This window comes from Schistocerca gregaria, chromosome 3 (assembly GCF_023897955.1).
Source record: "Schistocerca gregaria isolate iqSchGreg1 chromosome 3, iqSchGreg1.2, whole genome shotgun sequence".
NCBI classification, from domain to species: domain Eukaryota; kingdom Metazoa; phylum Arthropoda; class Insecta; order Orthoptera; family Acrididae; genus Schistocerca; species Schistocerca gregaria.
Window position 1 is genome coordinate 701322487 of NC_064922.1, and position 21108 is coordinate 701343594.

At 42.5% G+C, this 21108-nt stretch overlaps 1 protein-coding gene across 1 annotated transcript in view; it reads right to left on the reverse strand.

The window, feature by feature from the left end:
• Positions 1-21108, reverse strand: part of LOC126354088 (luciferin sulfotransferase-like) — a 270156-nt gene that overhangs the window by 64598 nt on the left and 184450 nt on the right. Inside the window, exon 4 of the mRNA XM_050003473.1 lies at positions 12844-12991. Coding sequence (XP_049859430.1) covers positions 12844-12991 — 148 coding nt within the window. The remainder of the gene's footprint in view (positions 1-12843; positions 12992-21108) is intronic.

Consider the following 21108-nt stretch of genomic DNA (forward strand, 5'->3'; position numbering starts at 1 on the left):
AAGCCGTCTTCTTTGACGACATTTTTATCACTTGTCCAGAAGCCTTCTGCCTCAAAACCGTTTAGTACTGTGTCTAGACCAACTGATCTAGGGTATGCATTACCCAGGGGTCCTGCAATGTTAGCTTATTCTATGACAATGGCAGGATTTGAACGTAGTTACGAAGGTGTTTTAAAGAACGATCTGTTCAGTGGCTGTAGACGATAAGTTACGTGAGCGGGAAATAATAACATTATTATACCATATTCACGAGCCACTTGAACAGCCTCTAAGATTTGCTCTGTATGCTATGTCAATCCAGCAAAATTTGTTTCTGGCCTCTTTTTTCCAGTTTTTTACATTTTATGAAATATTACAGACATCGGAAAAATCTTCTGATGTGCTAAAAATCCAAATGCTTTGTTTGGTACCGCTCCCTTTCTTAAGATGCTATTCATTCTGCTGCGCTTAAATATCAACAGCGGATTTATGAAATCCCGTGGTGCATTCATTGCACATAATCATGTCGTCGTAAGATCTCTTTCCTTCCACTGGTAATTGCGTCCACTTGTTGTTTGCCTTTATAACGCAATTACTTTAGACGGTTTGTGAGCTATGGTTCAAACGGCTCTAATTACTATGGGACTTAACATCCGAGGTCATCAGTCCCATAGACTTAGAACTACCTGAACCTAACTAACCTAAGGACAACACACACACACACCCACGCCCGAGGCAGGATTCGAACCTGCGACCGTAGCAGCAGCGCGGTTCCGGACTGAAGCTCCTGGAACAGCTCGGCCAAAACGACCGGCTTTGAAATTTGGATAATGTGGTTTCCACCGAGTTATACAGTATGTTTGGTCAGCAGTAAACTTAATTTCAGTTAGTATTTCTTCATATTGAACAAAAAACTCATGAACTCACCCCTTTACTGAGCCCCTTTTCATGTGCCATCGATATTGTTTCGGGTACTCTCAAAGGAAAAGTGGGATGATCCTTAATACATCTGTAATATCTTTTTTTATGGAATATTTGTTTATTCGAGTGATGAAGTAGAAAATACGTCTCAGCGATTTGGTAGGCAAATTTCCATCATTCAACAGTAGTTACTCAGAGGAAGTTTGGAAATTTGTGGTAAGCTCTTACGTGACCAAACTGCTGATGTCATCGGTCCCTAGCCTTACACACTATTTAGTCTAACTCAAACTAATTTACGCTAAGGACAACAGACACACCCGTTCCAGAGGGAGGACTCGAAACTCCAACGGAGAGAGTGGACTGGTCCGTGACAAGGCGCCTCAGACATCGCGTCTACACCGCGCGGCTTGCTCAGAGGAAAGTAGACTCTAAATTAATTATATTCTGTGCTAATTTATCTTACATCTCTGCTGTCACATCCGCTGTGGTCTCGCGGTTCTAGGCGCACCGTCCTGAACCGCGCGACTGCTACGGTCGCAGGTTCGAATCCTGCCTCGGGCATGGATGTGTGTGATGTCCTTAGGTTAGTTAGGTTCAAGTAGTTCTAAGTTCTTGGGGACTGATGACCACAGCTGTTAAGTCCCATAGTGCTCAGAGCCATTTGAACCATTTTTTTTTTGCTGTCACATCAACAGGTGTGCCAGATTTTGATGTTTTATTTATGCCTTTCAGACGACTCACTGTCGACGACTTTGTCATATTGTATCTTCTACATGTTCCATTATATCCAGTTTCACCTTTCAGATAGTTCAGTAGAGCTTCGGCCACATCCTCCAGCTTCCCTTTACTGTAAGCTCTCTTCGTCACATTGATCAGCTAAACAGACAATTTTTATTTGGTATGTAATCTCCATTAATGCCTCAGTAGTATGGGAAAGATTAATGAATTCTCCGCTTGTACAACTTAGGCAGTGAAATCTCTACCGTTTCAGACCAGATCTAAACGTATATAATCAAAGTTTTCTACTGTTTGATTATGCTTAAATGGATGGCACAGTGTTTGAAAACAGACATGATAGAAAACAGTTACTTTATCGTCACATTGGTCTCTGAAATTGCTTCCATATGTGCGAGAGAATGCAATAAAAACAGACTTACACGATAATTAATTTTCTGTCACGACAGCCATCTGTCCCGTCACATCTTTTTTCTTAGAAACCTTGCTGTCGCATTTTAGAAACGTGGGATCAGTTATTACTGGTGCACGACTTAGCCTGTGGTATGACTAACGCAACTTCACCTTACATACTTCCATTTCTTCGGGAAGATAACACGCCTCCAAATCGCATGTACAGCATTAGTAGTATCCGATTTTTAACTTCTACCTCTCCGGCACTTTTGTATGACGAATTTTATTGACGTGTGGGATCGCAAATGTCCTCCCTTACGAGGATACACGTCTGTGCTGTTGAATTCCGTCTGGCTGGGCTAGTACTCCTGGAAGAAAGGTTACTGCTGACAAATGTTTACGTAATGTCTAGTGTCTGTTTCAGGCATTATTCTCTCACTTTGCTGTAGTTATTGAGTAATATAATCTATGGCCTGTGCAATGTGTAATTTAACTAACCTACCCTGACCGGAACGCAGTCGAAAACAAATTACAGAAACCAATATGAAGGCCTAAAAGCTGACATAATTCCATCCTCTTCGTCCACTATATTTCAGTCCATTTAAGAGACAACTCAAGTCATCAGTTTGTTTAGATGTTCACCGACAGGGTTTCTCTCTTCTTGACTCCAACATTACATCCCTCAGTAACTAGTGCTCTCACCACCGTGATTCCACCGCCCTCCCTCCCCAACCCCCTTCCCTTCTATTTGTAATGCTGTCTCGGAACGAAATGATAATTAGAACAAAACTCTATCTCTACTCCGCGGGTTCAAGTGGTAAATTGCGTGTTATTCTTTCCTACACCTGGTCTCTTCCTGGTCTTTTAGTGAACTTCAGGCAGAAGTGTAAAAATCACTTCATCTAATACCATCACTAGGGTACCTAATAAAGGTAAATTCTTTCTTGGTTTTAATCAGCTTATCGTTACATAAATGCTGATGCATGTGCCACTTGTAACCTAGTGCATGCGATTCAACATCTTTCTGCCAATGAATTTTAGTAAAGTTTTATATTCTACAGTACGTATTTTGTTGTTATATGCCCTGCGCACCCGCACACACACACACACACACACACACACACACACACACACACACACACACACACGCACACATGCTTGCACAAGTAAAAAAGACGTACCCGAACACACGCACGCAAACAACTCACATAAGAAAAACGTGTAAGACAGGACTGGTTCACTTAGTAACACCCAATAAACATTATTCATCTAAATAAATCTTCACCATAATGGCCTTTTGATACATGTCAGTCCTTGATAACTACAAGCGCAATTTGTAAATATTGAACTACAAGTATTAGGTAAACAGCTACTAATTAATAAACATTTTGTGAATGTTAAACAACAAGTTTAGATAAATATCTGCTAACTAGAATTCTAAGGAACGACAATATTTTACGGAAGTAGTAACTTCTCTGAAAATTTTCCGGTGTTCACTTCAGTCTGTTTAAATATAAAGTAGTTGTTTACTGATAGTTAATCATTAGTGAAATATACCGATTTGATTTGCGTTTACCAGAAACAATTTCTGATTGTAATCTTAATTTATTAGATTATCTTTAGAAAACGGTCAGGTAACGTATGAATGATTTTGTGGATAATTCCATTATGTATGAATGAAGTACGGGTAATATTTAAGGGAGTGAGGACAGAGAATAAAGGAGCTACATAGTGAAATGTAGGACGCAATGAATCACTTCATGCTGAGGAGGTATTTTATATCCCTCTAATTAGCTATGAGTCGGTGTCATGTGGATCGGAAAAGTCCACGTTATATTTATATATATAAGGCATGATCAAATACTTTCCGTTAGAAGGTCGTACAACACTTGACTGACATGTGAGTCATGCAAAATAGCTGTGAGCACTGAGCCAAACATCCCACCGACGCACCATGTTGAAATACCAGTTTGGTAAAATGCCTTGTCCTGCTGCTTGAATTCCGTAACTGGTTGCTGCATGTCCTCATTCGACAGGAATTGTGAACGCTTCATGTCACTTGTTAAAGGAAAAGGAGTGAGACAATCAGTGAGGAAAGCAAACCAAAGACCGCAATTTTCTGGCCGAACACTTAGAAAATGTAACAGGCATGTTAATGATACCGCTGACACTACTTTTGTCCGCCCTCTTGTGGAGTACTGCTGTGCGGTCTGGAATTCATATGGAATAGGATTAGCTGAGGACATAGAAAAAGTTCGAAGAACGGCAGCTCTTTTTTAACTACCGAGAAATAGCGGAGAGAGTGCCAGTATTACGATACATATGATACACGAAATGGGGTGGCAGTAATTAAAAGAAAGGCGTTTTTCGCTGCGGCAGGATTTTCTCATGAAATTTCTGTCACCAGCTTTCTCCTCAGAGTGTGAAAATATTTTGTTTGCGCCCACCCACACAGAGAGATATTATCACTATAGTAAAGGAAGAGAAATCAAAGCCCGCATCGAAAGATTTGTTGGTTTCTCCTACGTAATTTTCGGGAGTGGAACTGTAGAGAAGAAGTTTAAAGGTTGTTCGATTAACCCTCTGCCAGACACTTAATTGCGAACTGCAAAGTAATCATCTAGATGTATCTAGATGGGCCTGAAAGCAAGATAATTACACGGTGAGAGGCCACGATTATACGGCGTGTGCTCGACTATCCCCCACTTGAGTTGGCTGACTTCTGCGATACGATGTTTGCTATTTGCGGATGTGCGTTATCACAAAGTAACAACAGGCTTTGGCGCACCATCCGTTACGTGGTTTTCGAATGAGATACTGCCACATACACATTCTTAATTCTTCATTATCAGAGTTTGTCCATCCGCAGCCAAGAATTGAACAACGGAACGTTTATCCTGTTTCGTAATAACTTCGCCATACCTACCGTTTCCTCATTTACCGCAAGCGTATCGAACAGACACAAATGACAGACTAATCCCTTTGCTTACGTATCTGTGCTTATGTACCCGCATCGGATTCGCATTACGTTTCACATACACTGAAGCAACGGTTTTTGTTTTCTTTTTCTTCCCTCGTACATTACACATCAGAAGATCGATACCAATCAGAAACGGTCATATTTTGCACAATACCTAGGCTTATACGATGTGCTTTTTATTATCTTGTTCACGAGTTCTATTAAGTACGGCAGTGACACGTAACAGGAAACTTCCTGGCAGATTAAAACGGTGTGCCGGACCGAGACTCGAACTCGAGACCTTTTGCCATTCGCGGGCAAGTGCTCTACCAACTGAGCTACACAAGCACGACTCACGCCCCGTCCTCACAGCTTTAATTCCACCAGTACCTAGTCTCCTACCTTCCAAACTTCACAGAAGCTCTCCTGGATAGCTCAGTTGGTAGAATTCTTTCACCCCGAAAGGCAAAGGTCCCGAGTTCGAGTCTCGGTCCGGCACACCGTTTTAATCTGCCAGGAAGTTTCGTATCAGCGCACACTCCGCTGTAGAGTGAAAATTTCATTCTACGTAACAGGAACTTAGGCACGTTTTATGACTGATACCGAGATTGTAAAATACAAGTTTTTCCTTAAATGTCGTATTATGGTTTGGACAGGACTCTGAAGTGTGCTAATATTGAATGGAGTACTGACCAACGAGGTTTCTGCACCCTATAACGTACGGTGAGTTGAGGTAAGCTTCATTCACGTACTCGATGCGCTACCGTGTAGCCGATGGCACAGGGCATCTTGTGCACAGAAAGTTTATCCCTTTATCATTCGTTGGCAAATGGAGCGAGATAAAATTTGTTGCTTGTAATACTTTGCGAACGTCTTGACCACCATTACTTTGTTCTTTGGTTCTCACGAGAAACTTACATTCTTCCCTTCAGGAATTCCGTTGCAAAGCTCTTGCTAATGGAAGCGGACAGCTACAAATCCGCCAGCAAGCCTCTGAATCGGTTCTATGTCTTCATTTAATCGGACCAGGTAACGTTCCCCAAGCACTCTACGAGTAGTAGAGTGGCCTGAATAAGTGTCCTGTACACGGTCTTCTTTATAGGTCCACCGTATTTCCCGGGCAGTTCCCACAGAAAGTTATGGTTAGCCATTACCCTTGGGCCTCATGTAATTGTTTCATTTCATGCCGTTTCGAAAGGATACCCGTAGACAACGGTGAAACCAGCCAAGGACAGGGCAGAGTAGCTCCCATCCACAGTGTCGCTGATCGTTTCCTTGCAGTACAACAGAACACTTACCTCTGATTGCATCCCGCTAGCAAAGCGGCACTAACTGGCCCCTAAGTACTCGTTAAGCTGATGTTCTGCCGGAGTATACAGAAAATGTACAAACGTGAGATACTCTAACCGGTGTCTTCGCTGGTGGCAGTTGAAACAGCTTTGATTTCTACACTAATGCTTGCCGTTATTAATGGGAGATGCGAAAATGTCATGCATACGTGAAATTCGCCTCCCCCCCCCCCCCTCCCTGTCCAAAATAAAACATCAACGGATGCTGAACTTGCTTACTGTCCCATCAAATAAACAGACATTTTAATTCAGTAGCAGTTTGAAAACCAAAGGAACATATTTTGTTCACTGATTGGAAACAAGTGAACGCAAGTCATTTCTCGTGAAACCTGAGAACAGCTTCGTCACAGACCATAACTATTTAGAATTACGCCTCATCTACACTTCCAAAATTAGGCCCTGGGTATACCCCTTATTCTACATAATTAATCACCTTAACGGAGTAATCAAACAGTGAATAGGGAAGTCAAACACAGATCCTACCGGAATCGTTCTGCTACCCATCTGCAAAAACTTACAACTGCATTTAACGTTGGCCGCCATTCATTCTAATGGTTCAAATGGCTCCAAGCACTATGAGACTTAACATTTGAGGTCATCTGTCCCCTAAACGTAGAACTACTTAACCCTAACTATCCTAAGGGCATCACACACATCCATGACCGACGCAGGATTCGAACCTGCGACTGTAGCAGCAGCGAGGTTCCGGACTGAAACGCCTGAAACCGCTCGGCCACAACGATCGTCTGGCATTCGTACCAGTGAGTGGCAGTTCTAGTTAGGTCATCCTGGTTCCCATAGAGTCACTCAACAAAGACACTTCCCGGTATACAACAGCGCCATCAGTATCCCTGTCCAACTAATCCGGTGAATTTTGTACCCCAAAATGAGAAGTTGGTAGTCCAGCAACGAATTAGCGGACGATTTGGTTCTCTGTAGCTGGTCAATCAGAAGGACTCATTCCTCACTTTTACACTACTGGCCATTAAAATTACTACACCAAGAATAAATACAGATGATAAACGGGTATTCATTTGACAAATATATTACACTAAAACCGTCATGTGATTACGTTTTCACGCAATTTGGGTGCATAGATCCTGAGAAATCTGTACCCATAACAATCACCTCTAGCCGTAATAACGGCCTTGATACGTCTGAGCATTGAGTCAAACAGTGCTTGGATGGCGTGTACAGGTACAGCTGCCCAGGCAGCTTCAACACGATACCACGGATCATCAAGAGTAGTGGCTGGCGTATTGTGACGAGACAGTTGCTCGGCCACCACTGACCAGACGTTTTCAGTTAGTGAGAGATCAGGAGAATGTGCTGGCCAGGGCAACAGTCGAACATTTTCTGTATCCAGAAAGGCCGGTACAGGACTTGCGACATGCGGTCGTGCATTATCCTGCTGAAATGTAGGGTTTCGGAGGAATCGAATCAAGGGTAGAGCTACGAGTCGTAACACATCTGAAATGCAACGTCCACTGTTCAAAGTGCCGTCAATGCAAACAAGAGGTGACCGAGACGTATAACCAATGGCACCCCAAACAATCACGCCGGGTGATACGCCAGTATGGCGATGACAAATACACGCTTCCAGTGTGCTTTCACCGCGATGTCGCCAAACACGGATGCGGCCATCATGATGCTGTAAACAGAACCTGGATTCACCGGATAAAATGAAGTTTTGCCGCTCGTGCACCCAGGTTAGTCTTTGAGTACACGATCGCAGGCGCTCCGGTCTGTGATGCAGCGTCAAGGGTAACCGCAGCCATGGTCTCCGAGCTGATAGTCCACGCTGGTGCAAACGTCGTCGAGTTGTTCGTGCAGATGGTTGTTGTTTGCAGACGTCCCCATCTGTTGATTCAGGGATCGAGACGTGGCTGCACGATCCCTTACAGCCATGCGAATAAGATGCCTGTCATCTCGACTGCTAGTGATACGAGGCCGCTGGGATCCAGCACGGCGTTCCGTATTACCCTCCTGAACCCACCGATTCCATATTCTGCTAACAGTCATTGGACCTCGACCAACGTGAGCAGCAATGTCGCGATACGATAAACCGCAATCGCGATAGGCTACAGTCCGACCTTTATCAAAGTCGGAAACGTGATGGTACGCATTTGTCCTTCTTCAATGAGGCATCACAAAAACGTTTCACCAGACAACGCCAGTCAACTGCTATTTGTGTATGAGAAATCGATGGAAATTTTCCTCATCTCATCACATTGCAGGTGTCGCCAGCGGAGCCAAGCTTGTGTGAATGCTCTGAAAAGCTAATCATTTGCGTATCACAGAACCTTCTTCCTGTCGGCTAAATTTCGCGTCTGTAGCACGTCATCTTCGTGGTGTAGCAATTTTAGTGGCCAATAGTGTATTTCCCATGGGATGGGAATACAGAATAGGCTTTCAGGTTTGTGAGTGGCTCGAAGATTTTCCAAGCAGCACATTGTCGTCGACAGCGACTGCTCACCACAGACGATATGGAGAGCAGTGCCTCAGGGATGTGTGATAGAACCGCGCTTGTTTCCTATATACATGAAAGATCTGACGGATAAAGTCAGCCGACATCTGCGACTGCATGCTAATCACGCTCTAGTATGTGGGAAAAAGTTACGTCTTTGAATGAATGCAGAAGCACACAGGATGACTTGGACAGAATGTATGTTTGTTGTGATGAATGGTAGCTTGCTCTAAATTTGCAAACTCAAAATCAGTGCAAATTTGTGGGACAAACGATCTTCTAAGCCTGGCATACAGTATAAGGCTTTCTGCCGCTTAACACAGTCACGTCGATTAGATACCTAGTCGCAACGGTGGAAAGCGACGTTACATGGAATGAGAGCGTAAAAGTGGTAGTAGAGAAGGCAAATGGTTGGCTTCGGTTTATTGAGAGAATTTTAGGAAAGTCAAGCTCATGTGTAAAGTAGACCGTATATGAAACACTAGTGCAACCATTCTTGGGTTCTGCTCTAGTGTTTGGAATGGCCACCGACTCGAATTATAGGAAGGCATGGAAGCAATTCAGAGGCGTGCTGCTAGATACACTACTGGTAGGTTCTACCAACTTGCGAGTATTATGGAAGCACGCAGTGAACTCATATGGGATTTCCTGGAGGGAATAAGCCTTTTCCTACAAGAGAGACTACTCAGAAATTTTAAAAAATTAGAGTTACTTGCTAGATGCTGCAGAATGCCCGTACAACCCCCAAGTACATCTATGGTAAGGTCCGGGAATAAGCGATAAGTGAAATTAGGGCTCGTACTTTAGCATACAGACCTGTCGTAATCAAAAGTTCGGTCTGCGAGCCTCATGCTGCTCGCTTAAGTACACGTGCTGGTTGTATTTTATACTCGTAACAATATCAGTATCGCCTGTGGTCGAGATTCAACCTACTGTATCAGTGGACCTGATCTGCGATAGCAAATGTCGTGTATCTTAAAGCATATGAAATATTATCCGCGGAAATGGTCTGTGGTAATTGTTGCAGTGTTAATGATGGTAAATTAACTTTACCCTTACGACAACACATTGTGAATTCCGTTGTATCGCGTAAAGTCACCTCACGAAGTCCGCTCTGTCAACTCATTGAAACGCAATTACAGCTCTGCGGATTATTGGGAATTATATACAGTGCACATTTAAATGTATCTTTCAGAATAAAAATAGAATTATTGTTATCAACATCTGCACCATTCCTGTTACTTTACGCAAACATTCTATGTCTCCTCGTCTTTCTGCCCGACCTGTCAATGTTCTTCTTCGAGACGTAGCCTACATCAAATATAGTTTCCTTATAATACGGGACGCTGTAGCTACTCAAAATGAAAATACTGAAAATTAGGAACATACTAAATTTTCTGGTGAAGGCGGCAAATGAACACAGAGCTAAATCCTTTTACTGTTAGATGCACGTGAACAAATGACGCTAATAACCGACGTTTGTTGTTCCCGACGGCTTCGTTAGTACTTTTCGTTTTGCACTGCTCACAATATCAACTAAGCTGCAGTCGCTGTATTATTGATGTCCGGTTGCGTGTTTTACTGCATATGCAACATTTAAAAATGAAAGTCCCTAGAATAGAACTTCACGAAACGTCGTTACTGTCGTGTGTCGTTTCTGCCTTAGCACTTGATCGTTACACGTCGTAAAATTTGGCAGCAATGTCAGAGACAAATGAAAATTATTCATATACGTGTGTCTCCTTCCTTTTACCTCTCCTAGTGGCCATATGTATAAATTATTATTTCTTCTTTTGTGCACATCTACACCGAAGTTACTTTGGAATTATATAAATTTCATTCACTTCCTTGTATAGTTATTATTATTTTATTATTATTATTTTCAAAATTGGTATTTCAATTTTCTAACCTCACATGCTAATATTATGGTACTTAAACAAAACATATTCATTATAAGTATGAATATCCCCATTGCTATACCTTTTCTACGTAAAAACTGTGCCTGTGTAGCTTTGCGCTGTTCACTCTGACGCGTTAGCGCCGGCCGGTGTGGCCTAGTGGCTCTAAGCGCTTCAGTCTGGAACCACGTTGCCACTACGGTCGCAGGTTCGAGTCCTGCCTCGGGCATGGATCTGTGTGATGTCCTTAGGTTAGTTAGGTTTAAGAGGTTCTAAGTCTAGAGGACTGATGACTTCAGATATTAAGTCCCATAGTGCTCAGAGCTATTTTGACCTTAGATGTTAAGTCCAATAGTGCTGAGAGCCATTTGAACCATTTTCTGACGCGTTAGTATTCTTCTTATAGGCATGCCCTACAACAAATACAGTTTCCGCATAATAAGGGTAGTCAGAAGTCGTTGCTATTCAAAATGAAGGAATTAAAAATCAGGAAGTTACTTCAGATCTACTTTTTATGGCAGCAAATGACCATCATATGTTAATTTTGGTGCTAACAACTTCATCGATCTAGCAGTTGTCGCATCGTAGATGTCGGTATGCATGTTTTACTCCAAATGCACAATGTAAACATGAACGCCTCCTAGAATGCGATTTCAAGAAATGTCGTTACTGTCGTGTGTCATTTCTGTCCTATCACTTGATCGGTGCGCACGGCAGACGTTGGTAGTTCTTCAGTTTTCGATGTTCAGGTACTGTATATTTGAGTACATGATAGCGAATGAAACATCAGTGTTATGGGTGTGAAAGCTTCTGCTTCCTTTTACCACTTTCAACGGCTACATACATACACTATTTTTTCTCTGTGCACTTTTACTGCAAAATACATTTCGAATTACATACGGATCGTTGGCCTCCCTGTACAGTTAACAATAAAAATCAGCACTTCAGTTTACGTGTTCACGTATTACTATTATGATGCACCTAGCAACTAACTGCCTAATCCAGAAACGTCAACAAACGTCTAGAGATTTTCAAGAGCGTAGTTTTGCTGCTTAGTAACAAAGAACAACTTACAGGGACAGTAATGTTTTAAGATGTTCTTAAATTTAATTAGCTTTGGTATATTCGGCCGGGAATTAGGTGTAGCTGGCCGCATATCTCCATTGGCAGAATTGTAAGAAGCGCGGCCACACCGGGGCTAGAGAGTGTACAAGGGGAATGTTTAATTATTTGTCTTCCAGTACTGACTACTTATGGATGTGCAAGACTGCTACCGATCAGCTGCCACAGTATAAATTTTGACGTAGAAATAACATGGATTCGTGACTGCGTATTACAGAGACACTTATCTTCAAATGCACTTCATATCTGTAGCAACGAACATGATATTCAGTGCAGGCTGTTGTAATGCAACACAACGACTAGAAAAAAGTTACATTTAACCCATTTAGTTAACATTTGGATACTGTCTCATACTGCATGATGCATTTAAATTTAGTAGAGGAATTGTTATTAATAAATTAACTCGCTTCATTTGCGAATGGAAATGGAAAGGTAATGACTGCTAGGTGTACAAGGTACTAAGACAATTAATATTTTTAAAAGTATTGGGAATTCAATATATCGGTATTTGAAATAGTACAGGTATTATTGTCAACCCTCGATATATCGCAAAAAAATAATCGTGACATCAACATTTCAACGGGAAAAATATCGACATACCAGGAAAAAAATAAATAAAAGACGGTTGTTGCAGATTGAAGTGCACATTTAAGTGTTGATTTATTATTAGATATCCCGCACAGTAACAAGCTGGCAGCCTGCTGATTCCCCTCAGAGGTACCTGCTACTTGATTCTTACGTGGAGGAACTTTGTGTCTCTATCAACTGTGTTTTTGGGATACCAAAGGAACAATCATTAACTCTATTAATACTTAATTTTTTACCGTTAAATATACCGCTAAACCTAAAGCGTTGTCGTGTATGGAAGCGGCACATGTATCTTTCGCCGTCTGTATGACCTCACTTTAGTCACAGCCCGCTGAAGGCGTATGCCGATATGAGGCCGTAACCACTGCGAGCCAGAGGCTGCTGTCCAAGGTGAGATGTGATGAGTTACGGGAAAGTGGAAACGTGACTCGCCTTGGGTTTTTTGGTCCATATCTGCTTGGGCAGCAGGTCCCTGGGCAGGTGCGTCTTGAAGTAGCGAGGCCGTTTGATGTTGCCGCTGTAGGCGCCCTTCAGGGCCTCGTCCGTGATCTCTGGCGGCAGTTCCAGCACCGTCATCATCCTGCAAATTCAAGTCTTGCGTTACTGGGATAGACTCCTCAAATTGCAGCTCAACAAGAAAATCAATGTTTTCAGGTACCAAATTAATCTGAGAAACACTGGAAAATGCGTGTGAATTTTAAGGGTTTCCAGACATGGCTGACTAACGACATAACATTTGATGTCGGATATGGTTACACATTCCATTTTTTGCTAAGTATTTTTACGTCCAAGCTAATCGTCTTCTCCGAGTGTTGCGATTGAACTAATTACGAGGTGCCACTCTGTAGTCAGTCTAAGAGTAGAACACAAGCAGTCAATTTAAATTTCAGTTTATTACCAGCTTCTTTCTTGGAAGAAGTGCTCGTGGGAACTTTGCATGTATTGCTGTTACATAACGGTAAGTGATACACACACACACACACACACACACACACACACACACACATATAGCCGGCCGGAGTGGCCGACCGGTTCTAGGCGCTACAGTTTGAAACCCCGCGACCGCTTTGGTAGCAGGTTCGAATCCTGCCTCGGGGCATGGATGTTTGTGATGTCCTTAGGTTAGTTACGTTTAAGTAGTTCTAAGTTCTAGGGGACTCATGACCTTAGAAGTTAAGGCCCATAGTGCTCAGAGCCATTTGAACCATGAACACACAGATATATATATATTAATTCTGTGGATGGTGCTATTAACTTCAGGTATGAATCAAAAGCCATAATCCACCAGTCCTACATAGAATTGTAACTTTATTCAAAGGTCTATGTTCGGTTCAGGCTAAACTACACCTAAGTTCATAAAATATCGCTAGTTTGAACAGCTCTAACCTCACTGAAATCCCTAAGTACCAGGTAAAGACTTTAGTAACGATAGCTCACAAGACTTCGAGTCTTTCGGAAATGTGGTCTTCAAAATGTTAAGCGGATTCACGTACATTACAATATTCCCGATACTCGACGTGCACTAAAATTTGTAACTGCGAGACGCCGAGTAACTTATAACTTCAAAATGTTGCGAAATCTCTACCCATAAACAACTGATTTCTCAAACGGATAATTTACATTTGATCTTGTAACCTAAGTTTTACACAACAACTTAAAGTACATGGTTATGTGTATTGGAATACTGCGTCTAATGACAGCAAAAAACTGGTCAGATACGGCGTTTAAGCTAAGCTTAATTAGTGTTCTAATATTTTTGTCTTTATTAGCCTGTTTTTACGAATGACACTTCAACAGACAACGATACATCATACGAAATAAAAATTTCATTGGATTTCTCCAGTTGTATTCCGTATTTATTCCGATTTTTTCCGTATTTATATTAATTAATGATAATAATTCAACTTTTCTGACTTTGATACTGTTAAGTCTCTCTTAAAACACACAAACAAATAAAAATAAAAACAAGAAACTCCAACTAAACACTAATAATAACCTATGTTTATCCATTAAAATTCTTTCTTCATTTGTCTCTGGTGGTAGTTAGTCGTTAATGATAACTACTTGACAAATGAGCCTGGTGTGTAAAAGAAAGTAGTGACGAATAATTAAAGTACATCATTCCATCTGTCTCGTAGAGTGGTCAGCTTGTGTGACTGCCATGCCGACGAACGTGAGTCCAATTCTTGACATTGTTAGGGGTTTTTCTTGTGGTGTGGGGACGAACATAGTCCCCCCAGGTTCGTAATGTCTACCGTGGTCATATGTTAATGGGAAGTACTGGCTCCAAGGCCTGTGGGAGGGAGGTATGCTACACCGTGCCCATCCGTAGCGCATCCGATTACTGGTATGTTGCAGACAATGACACGGCGGCCTGTCAGCATCGTGGGGTCCTTTTGGCCTGATGGCGGAGTTTATCTTTTCTTTGTTAAATCCATCATATGACGGAGATTGAGACGCTTGTTACATCAATATTTCTCGGGCTTTGTTAGTCTCACGGTTTGGCCGTTATTAATATTCGTATGTGTCATAATTCTATTGAGCTTCTATTTGCTGGTTATTACTGACTACTGTTTCGTCAGACTGCACGTGCAGCTCATTTATTCGAGCTTGGAATTATCTTTCAGAGAATGGTGTTGTTTATTAAATATTAAATATCTTCTATGGTTCAGTTTCTACTTCGTCATTATTATTCTAGAAGTTATGAAATTTCACCACTCTTATGTGTTAAAGTGCAGCGGGAGTCACTGTCTGCGAGAACCGCTAGCAGTCCACATTTTGCGCGGTATTCCCACACTTTTCCTCGCTGCTACATTACTCTCATGTATACGGAGAAACAGCGCCTTCTGACAGCCGTCGTCCTCTCCACGCTACCTCATACAATGGTTTGTCTAGGTCTGTCAGACCTCGCCGAGCGTACCATCGCTTGGACACATTAGCGTCTCTCCATTGCTAGGAAGAGTACATAATGTCACATATGATGGCTTCATTGTCCAGAAAAACACCAGACTGAAAGGTGTGATCCGTCGCTGACTGGTGTTCCCTTTCGATGTTGCTAGTTTAGTCCAAAAAATTTTATCGTGAACAAATATTTTATTGTTAAGTGCGGAAAGAAAAAAAAATATCCCTTGGGAAATATGCGGGGGGCTTACCTAAGTTGACAGATTAATATCACTTGGAATATTACTTTCTCTGGCGAGATGCAGCACCTTACACCGATTTCCAGCGTGTCCATAAGTTTAGCCCTATGTTATAGCTTTACAGAGAAATAAATTGAGGTAATTTGGTATTTTTTTTATTTTGTCAGACTCAGTTGCATGAATATAGAATTTTCGGTGAGAGTGGTTGCATGTCTCAAACCACACACCTTGTTATTAACCGTTACCAGTCATACAATACGGCGCAAAAGATCACGAATGACTGGTGTACAGAAAATCGAACTGTGGGTGACAAGTGCTCTCATTGATAAGTTAGCCTCATTGTCATACTTTTACACATGAACGTTGTGTCGTTCAATTATCAAATTTCCTCAGTACGAACCGTTATCGGCCTGTCATCCTGAGGCAGTATGTCTTGAATCAACAAAAGTAAACGCTGTACAAATGGAAGTTGAAAAGACAGCTAAAATGACAGAAACAGAAGAGAAGGCACTGCACCCTCTAAGGTTGTAGGAACAAACTCAGGGGAGCTGGTTCAGCAAGGAAGCAGGGCCGAATCAATAAAGATCGATCCACAGAAATATCGCTGAATCATTAGAATCAGCAGTTCGAAGTACTTGTCATTTCGGGACATCAAAAGTGAGTATGTAAGTCGCTTATGTTAGGAGCGGCAGTGCAAACGACACAGAGGTATGAATTAGCACGTCGTCTAATTCTGAACGATGTCCTAACCGCGCACTAGTCCTTACGGAGTAGTATATTCAAGGCTCTGAAAATTTGGAAATTTTTTGTAAGGTCTTATGGGACGAAACTGCTGAGGTCGTCAGTCCATAAGTTTACACACTACTTAGTCTAACTTAAACTGTCAAGGACAACACACTCACCGATGCCCGAGGGAGGACTCGAACCCCCGACCGGGGGAGCCGCACGGACCGTGACAAGGCGCCTCAGACCGCGGCTATAAAGGAACTGTCGATAAGCTGCATTGTGAATTTGTGATAAAAGATCAACGAGCGTTTGGTTTTTCGTCAAGGAACAACAGTATTTCTACAAGGTGTGCCAGAACGTCACTGACAAACTTTCAGAGGTTGTGCAGGAATACCTTTACACTATTTTGGTATGAGGGACACACGGTCGTTGGCAGTTCGTTACCTCACCAGTGTTTCTGTGAAAAATAACTTCAGAACAATGAAGAAGCCTGTAATATGCAATGACCAAAACGTACGACACGCAACTAAGAGTGATGAAACAAACATCTGGCGAAAGTCATCCAACTGCCGTCGGTGGGAGGAAAGCTCAGGATAGTGCTGTTGCGCCAGTCGTCCTTTGTATTCAGCGAACTCCTACACAGGCCAGCTCTTTATCAGTAAAGCTACGCATAGCGCTGCTGTGCGTCACTGTTAACGTACAACTAACGTTGCCGCGATACAAAACTCTAGACCTAAGTGGCCAGTACTGAAAGCACATCTGAGGGCAAAGAGTTGAGGAGGGAATTTTTGTCGTCTAAAGTAGGTATCGTGAACGAATGGAAACGAAACAAACAGCACATAGCGTCGACATTTTCACCGTTGTACACTATTTTCAGTCTAATACTGATACAGAGCTAAATGGAGCGAGAAACCGAACAAAATACAAAAAATCCGTAACAAGCCACCTACGGCTGTGGATCCCTGATGCTACAACACTCGGAGAGTATCCCTGAACCATCTCTGGAAGTTTTTCAGTGGAGTTCTAGTCCACTCTGCATACTACTTTATCCTACAGATGTGGGAAAATTCCATCTTTTATAACTGAATGTCTTATTTGTGTATACCAAACATGTTTCACATATTCTTGCAAGGCATCAACAGTGATATACGCGGTGCTTTACAATTCATGTTACACACTTCTATACGTTGTAGAGGGGACTCAATAGAACAGGTTTTACATGTCCGGAAATGTCATGCACGATGTCACAGAACTTCAAAGTTATAGGCACCGGCGCCTGTAATTGTACGTACATACAGAGCAATTTTGTGAGGATGTTACAAACTTTCTACGTTGATAGAGAAGGATAAATACCGGGTGATCAAAAAGTCAGTACAAATTTGAAAACTGAATAAATCACGGAATAATGTAGATAGTGAGGTACAAATTGACACACGTGCTTGGAATGACATGGGGTTTTATTAGAATCAAAAAAATACAAAATTCAGAAAATGTCCGACAGATGGCGCTTCATCTGATCAGAATAGAATTAATTTGCATAACAAAGTAAGACAAAGCAAAGATCATGTTCTTTACAGGAAATGCTCAATATGTCCACCATCATTCCTCAACAATAGTTGTAGTCGTGGAATAATGTTGTGAACAGCACTGTAAAGCATGTCCGAAGTTATGGTGAGGCACTGGCGTCGGATGTTGTCTTTCAGCATCCCTAGAGACGTCGGTCGATCACGATACACTTGCGACTTCAGGTAACCCCAAAGCCAATAATCACACGGAATGAGGTCTGGGGACCTGAGAAGCCAAGCATGACGAAAGTGGCGGCTGAGCACACGGTCATCACCAAACGACGCGCGCAAGAGAACTTTCACGCGTCTAGCAATATGGCGTGGAGCGTCATCCTGCATAAACGTCGTACATTCCAGCAGGTGTTTATAAGCCAGGCTGGGGATGATGCGATTCTGTAACATATCGGCGTACCTCTCACCCGTCACGGTAGCAGTTACCGGTACAAAACCAGAATCACGCATTTCCTCGGAGAAAAAAGGCCCGGTAACGGTAGATGTGGTAAAGCCAACGCATACCGCGACTTTCTCGTCATGCAGGGGAGTTTCCACGACAGTTCTAGGATTTTCGGTAGCCCAAATTGTGCAGTTGTGGTCGTTGACAGACCCTCGGAGCGTGAAATGAGCTTCGTCGGTCCACAACACGTTACTCAACCAATCGTAATCTTCTGCCATCTTTTGAAACGCCCACACCGCAAATGCCCTCCCCTTCACTAAATTGCCAGGTAAAAGTTCATGATGCCGATGGATTTTGTACGGATAGTATCGGACGGTATTCCTCAGTGCCAACCGAACAGTAGGGTATGGAATGGCGGTGCGACGTGCGACTGCACGAGCGCTGACTTCCCCGTGCATAGACGAACCCGCTACAGTCTCCATTTCTTCCCGATCTGTCTCAGCAGCATTACGCCTTGTGCCCGGTCGGCCACTACGGGATCTATCGTCCCAACAACCCGCGGCTTCGAACTTCGAATTCATTCTCGCCACAGCTGCATTTGTCACCGGACCTTTACCCGTTCGAATGCCCTTCCTATGGCGATAGGATCGTAACGCTGAACTAGCACATTCCTCATTCTGATAATACAGCTTCACTAAAGGCGCCTTTACAGGTAACGTCAACATGCTGCGACTGCTGGCTCATCTGATTCTGTCTCTCATCACAGCTCGTTTTATACACGATTGTCATACGCAGTCGCTGACGTTTTGCTGTCCAGCGCCATTTGTCGGACATTTTGTGAACATTGTTTGTTTTTGTTCTAATAAAACCTCATGTCATTCCAAGCATCTGTGTCAATTTTTACCTCTCTATCTACATTATTCCATGGTTTATTAAGTTTTCAAATTTATACTGACTATTTGATCACCCGGTATATCGAACTGAGGTAAGGGTCCATTATCTGGAAATGAACGAGTCGAAAGTAGTAAACGAAAACCGTTCTCATACTTCTGACAGTGAAGTGAATGTACCGGTACTGTTGTTGCTAAGAATGTAAGCTAGGCAACTTTGAAAGGTAGCCAAAAGAGGAAAAAATGTCCAGTAAACATAGTCTCTATAATTCATACCTGGGGAGCTATGAGCACTTGATCATCTTCGATAGAGTAAAATACTTCTCCTGTATTGAACAAGTACTCATAGCTCCTAAGGTATTCAATTTAAAGCCGATTTTTATAAAACCTTTTTCTTGTTCAGATTTGTATTGCCACCTCCGAAAGTGGCCTCCCTTGTAATCTAAGTAAGGACAGTATCAGGAATTGCATTCCATTGTCACAGGCATAAGAACGGATTTCGCCTTTAACTTTCGACTCGTTCGCCTCTGGTCCAGTGACAAGGACATGAAACTGATACGTTTATCCTTCTCCATCATCCTTGAGAGTTTGAAACGTTATCACGGAATCTGCCTGAACATACAAATATTTACAGGCGCCGGCGCCTATAGATCTGCCGCTCTGTAGTGTCGTTGTATGACATTTCCGGACGTGGATTCCCAAGTAAATGTTGATCTACGATGTCCCGTCTACAGCCTCTACAAGCGAGTAACATGAATCGTGGAACACCCTGTATAATGTAAAGTAATTTATTTAATTGTGCACATTTTGATACGACATCCGTAGTGATTCTTGGCAGCTCTTTTAAATTATCTAACTGTTTACAACTATAGGCCTTGTTTTTTTACACATACTTTCATTTCGATCTTCTTTGTTATTTTTCTTTATACATGTGTTCTTCTATATGTACCAGGTGCACATAGTACAAGTTTCTTCGAACTGATAGGTCACATTTAAAAATTTCACCTATTCTGTATCACACTGCCCATGGTCTTGCTCGCATGCTTAAGGCTGACTGAGGAATTATTCCCGCTGGATAGAGAGAGAGAGAGAGAGAGAGAGAGAGAGAGATAGAGCGACAGCAGTGCGGGTTGCTGTGGTGGAGCCACAGCTTAAGGCTGACTGAGGAATTATTCGAGCTGGATAGAGAGAGAGAGAGAGAGAGAGAGAGAGAGAGAGAGAGAGAGACAGCAGCGTGGGTTGCTGTGACGGAGATAGAAGGAGAGTGGGTAATGCGACGCTATATATATATATATACAGGGTGAGTCACCTAACGTTACCGCTAGATATATTTCGTAAACCACATCAAATACTGACGAACCGATTACACGAACCGAACGTGAGGAGAGGGGCTAGTGTAATTGTTTAATACAAAACATACAAAAATGTACGGCAGTATGTTTTTTAACACAAAAAAACGTTTTTTTAAATGGAACCTCGTTAGCTTTGTTAGCACATCTGAACATATAAACAAATACGTAATCAGTGCTGTTTGGTGGATTGTAAAATGGTAATTACATCCGGAGATATTGTAACCTAAAGTTGACGCTTGAGTACCACTCCTCCGCTGTTCGATCGTGTGTATCGGAGAGCACCGAATTACGTAGGGATCCAAAGGGAACGGTGATGGCCCTTAGGCACAGAAGAGACTGGAACAGCACTATACGTCCACATGCTAACACCTTTTTAGTGGCCTCTTTCACTGACGCACATGTACATTACCATGAGGGGTGAGGTACACGCACACACGTGGTTTCCGGTTTCAATTACGGAGTGGAATAGAGTGCGTCCCGACATGTCAGGCCAACAAATGTTCAATGTGGTGGCCTTTCGAGGGTCAGCCTAGTGTTAATTGAGGAATGATACCACATACGTCGACGCGTTTCCAGTGGGACATTTCGCAACTAACACTAGACTGACCCTTGACAGGATGTTCGACGGGC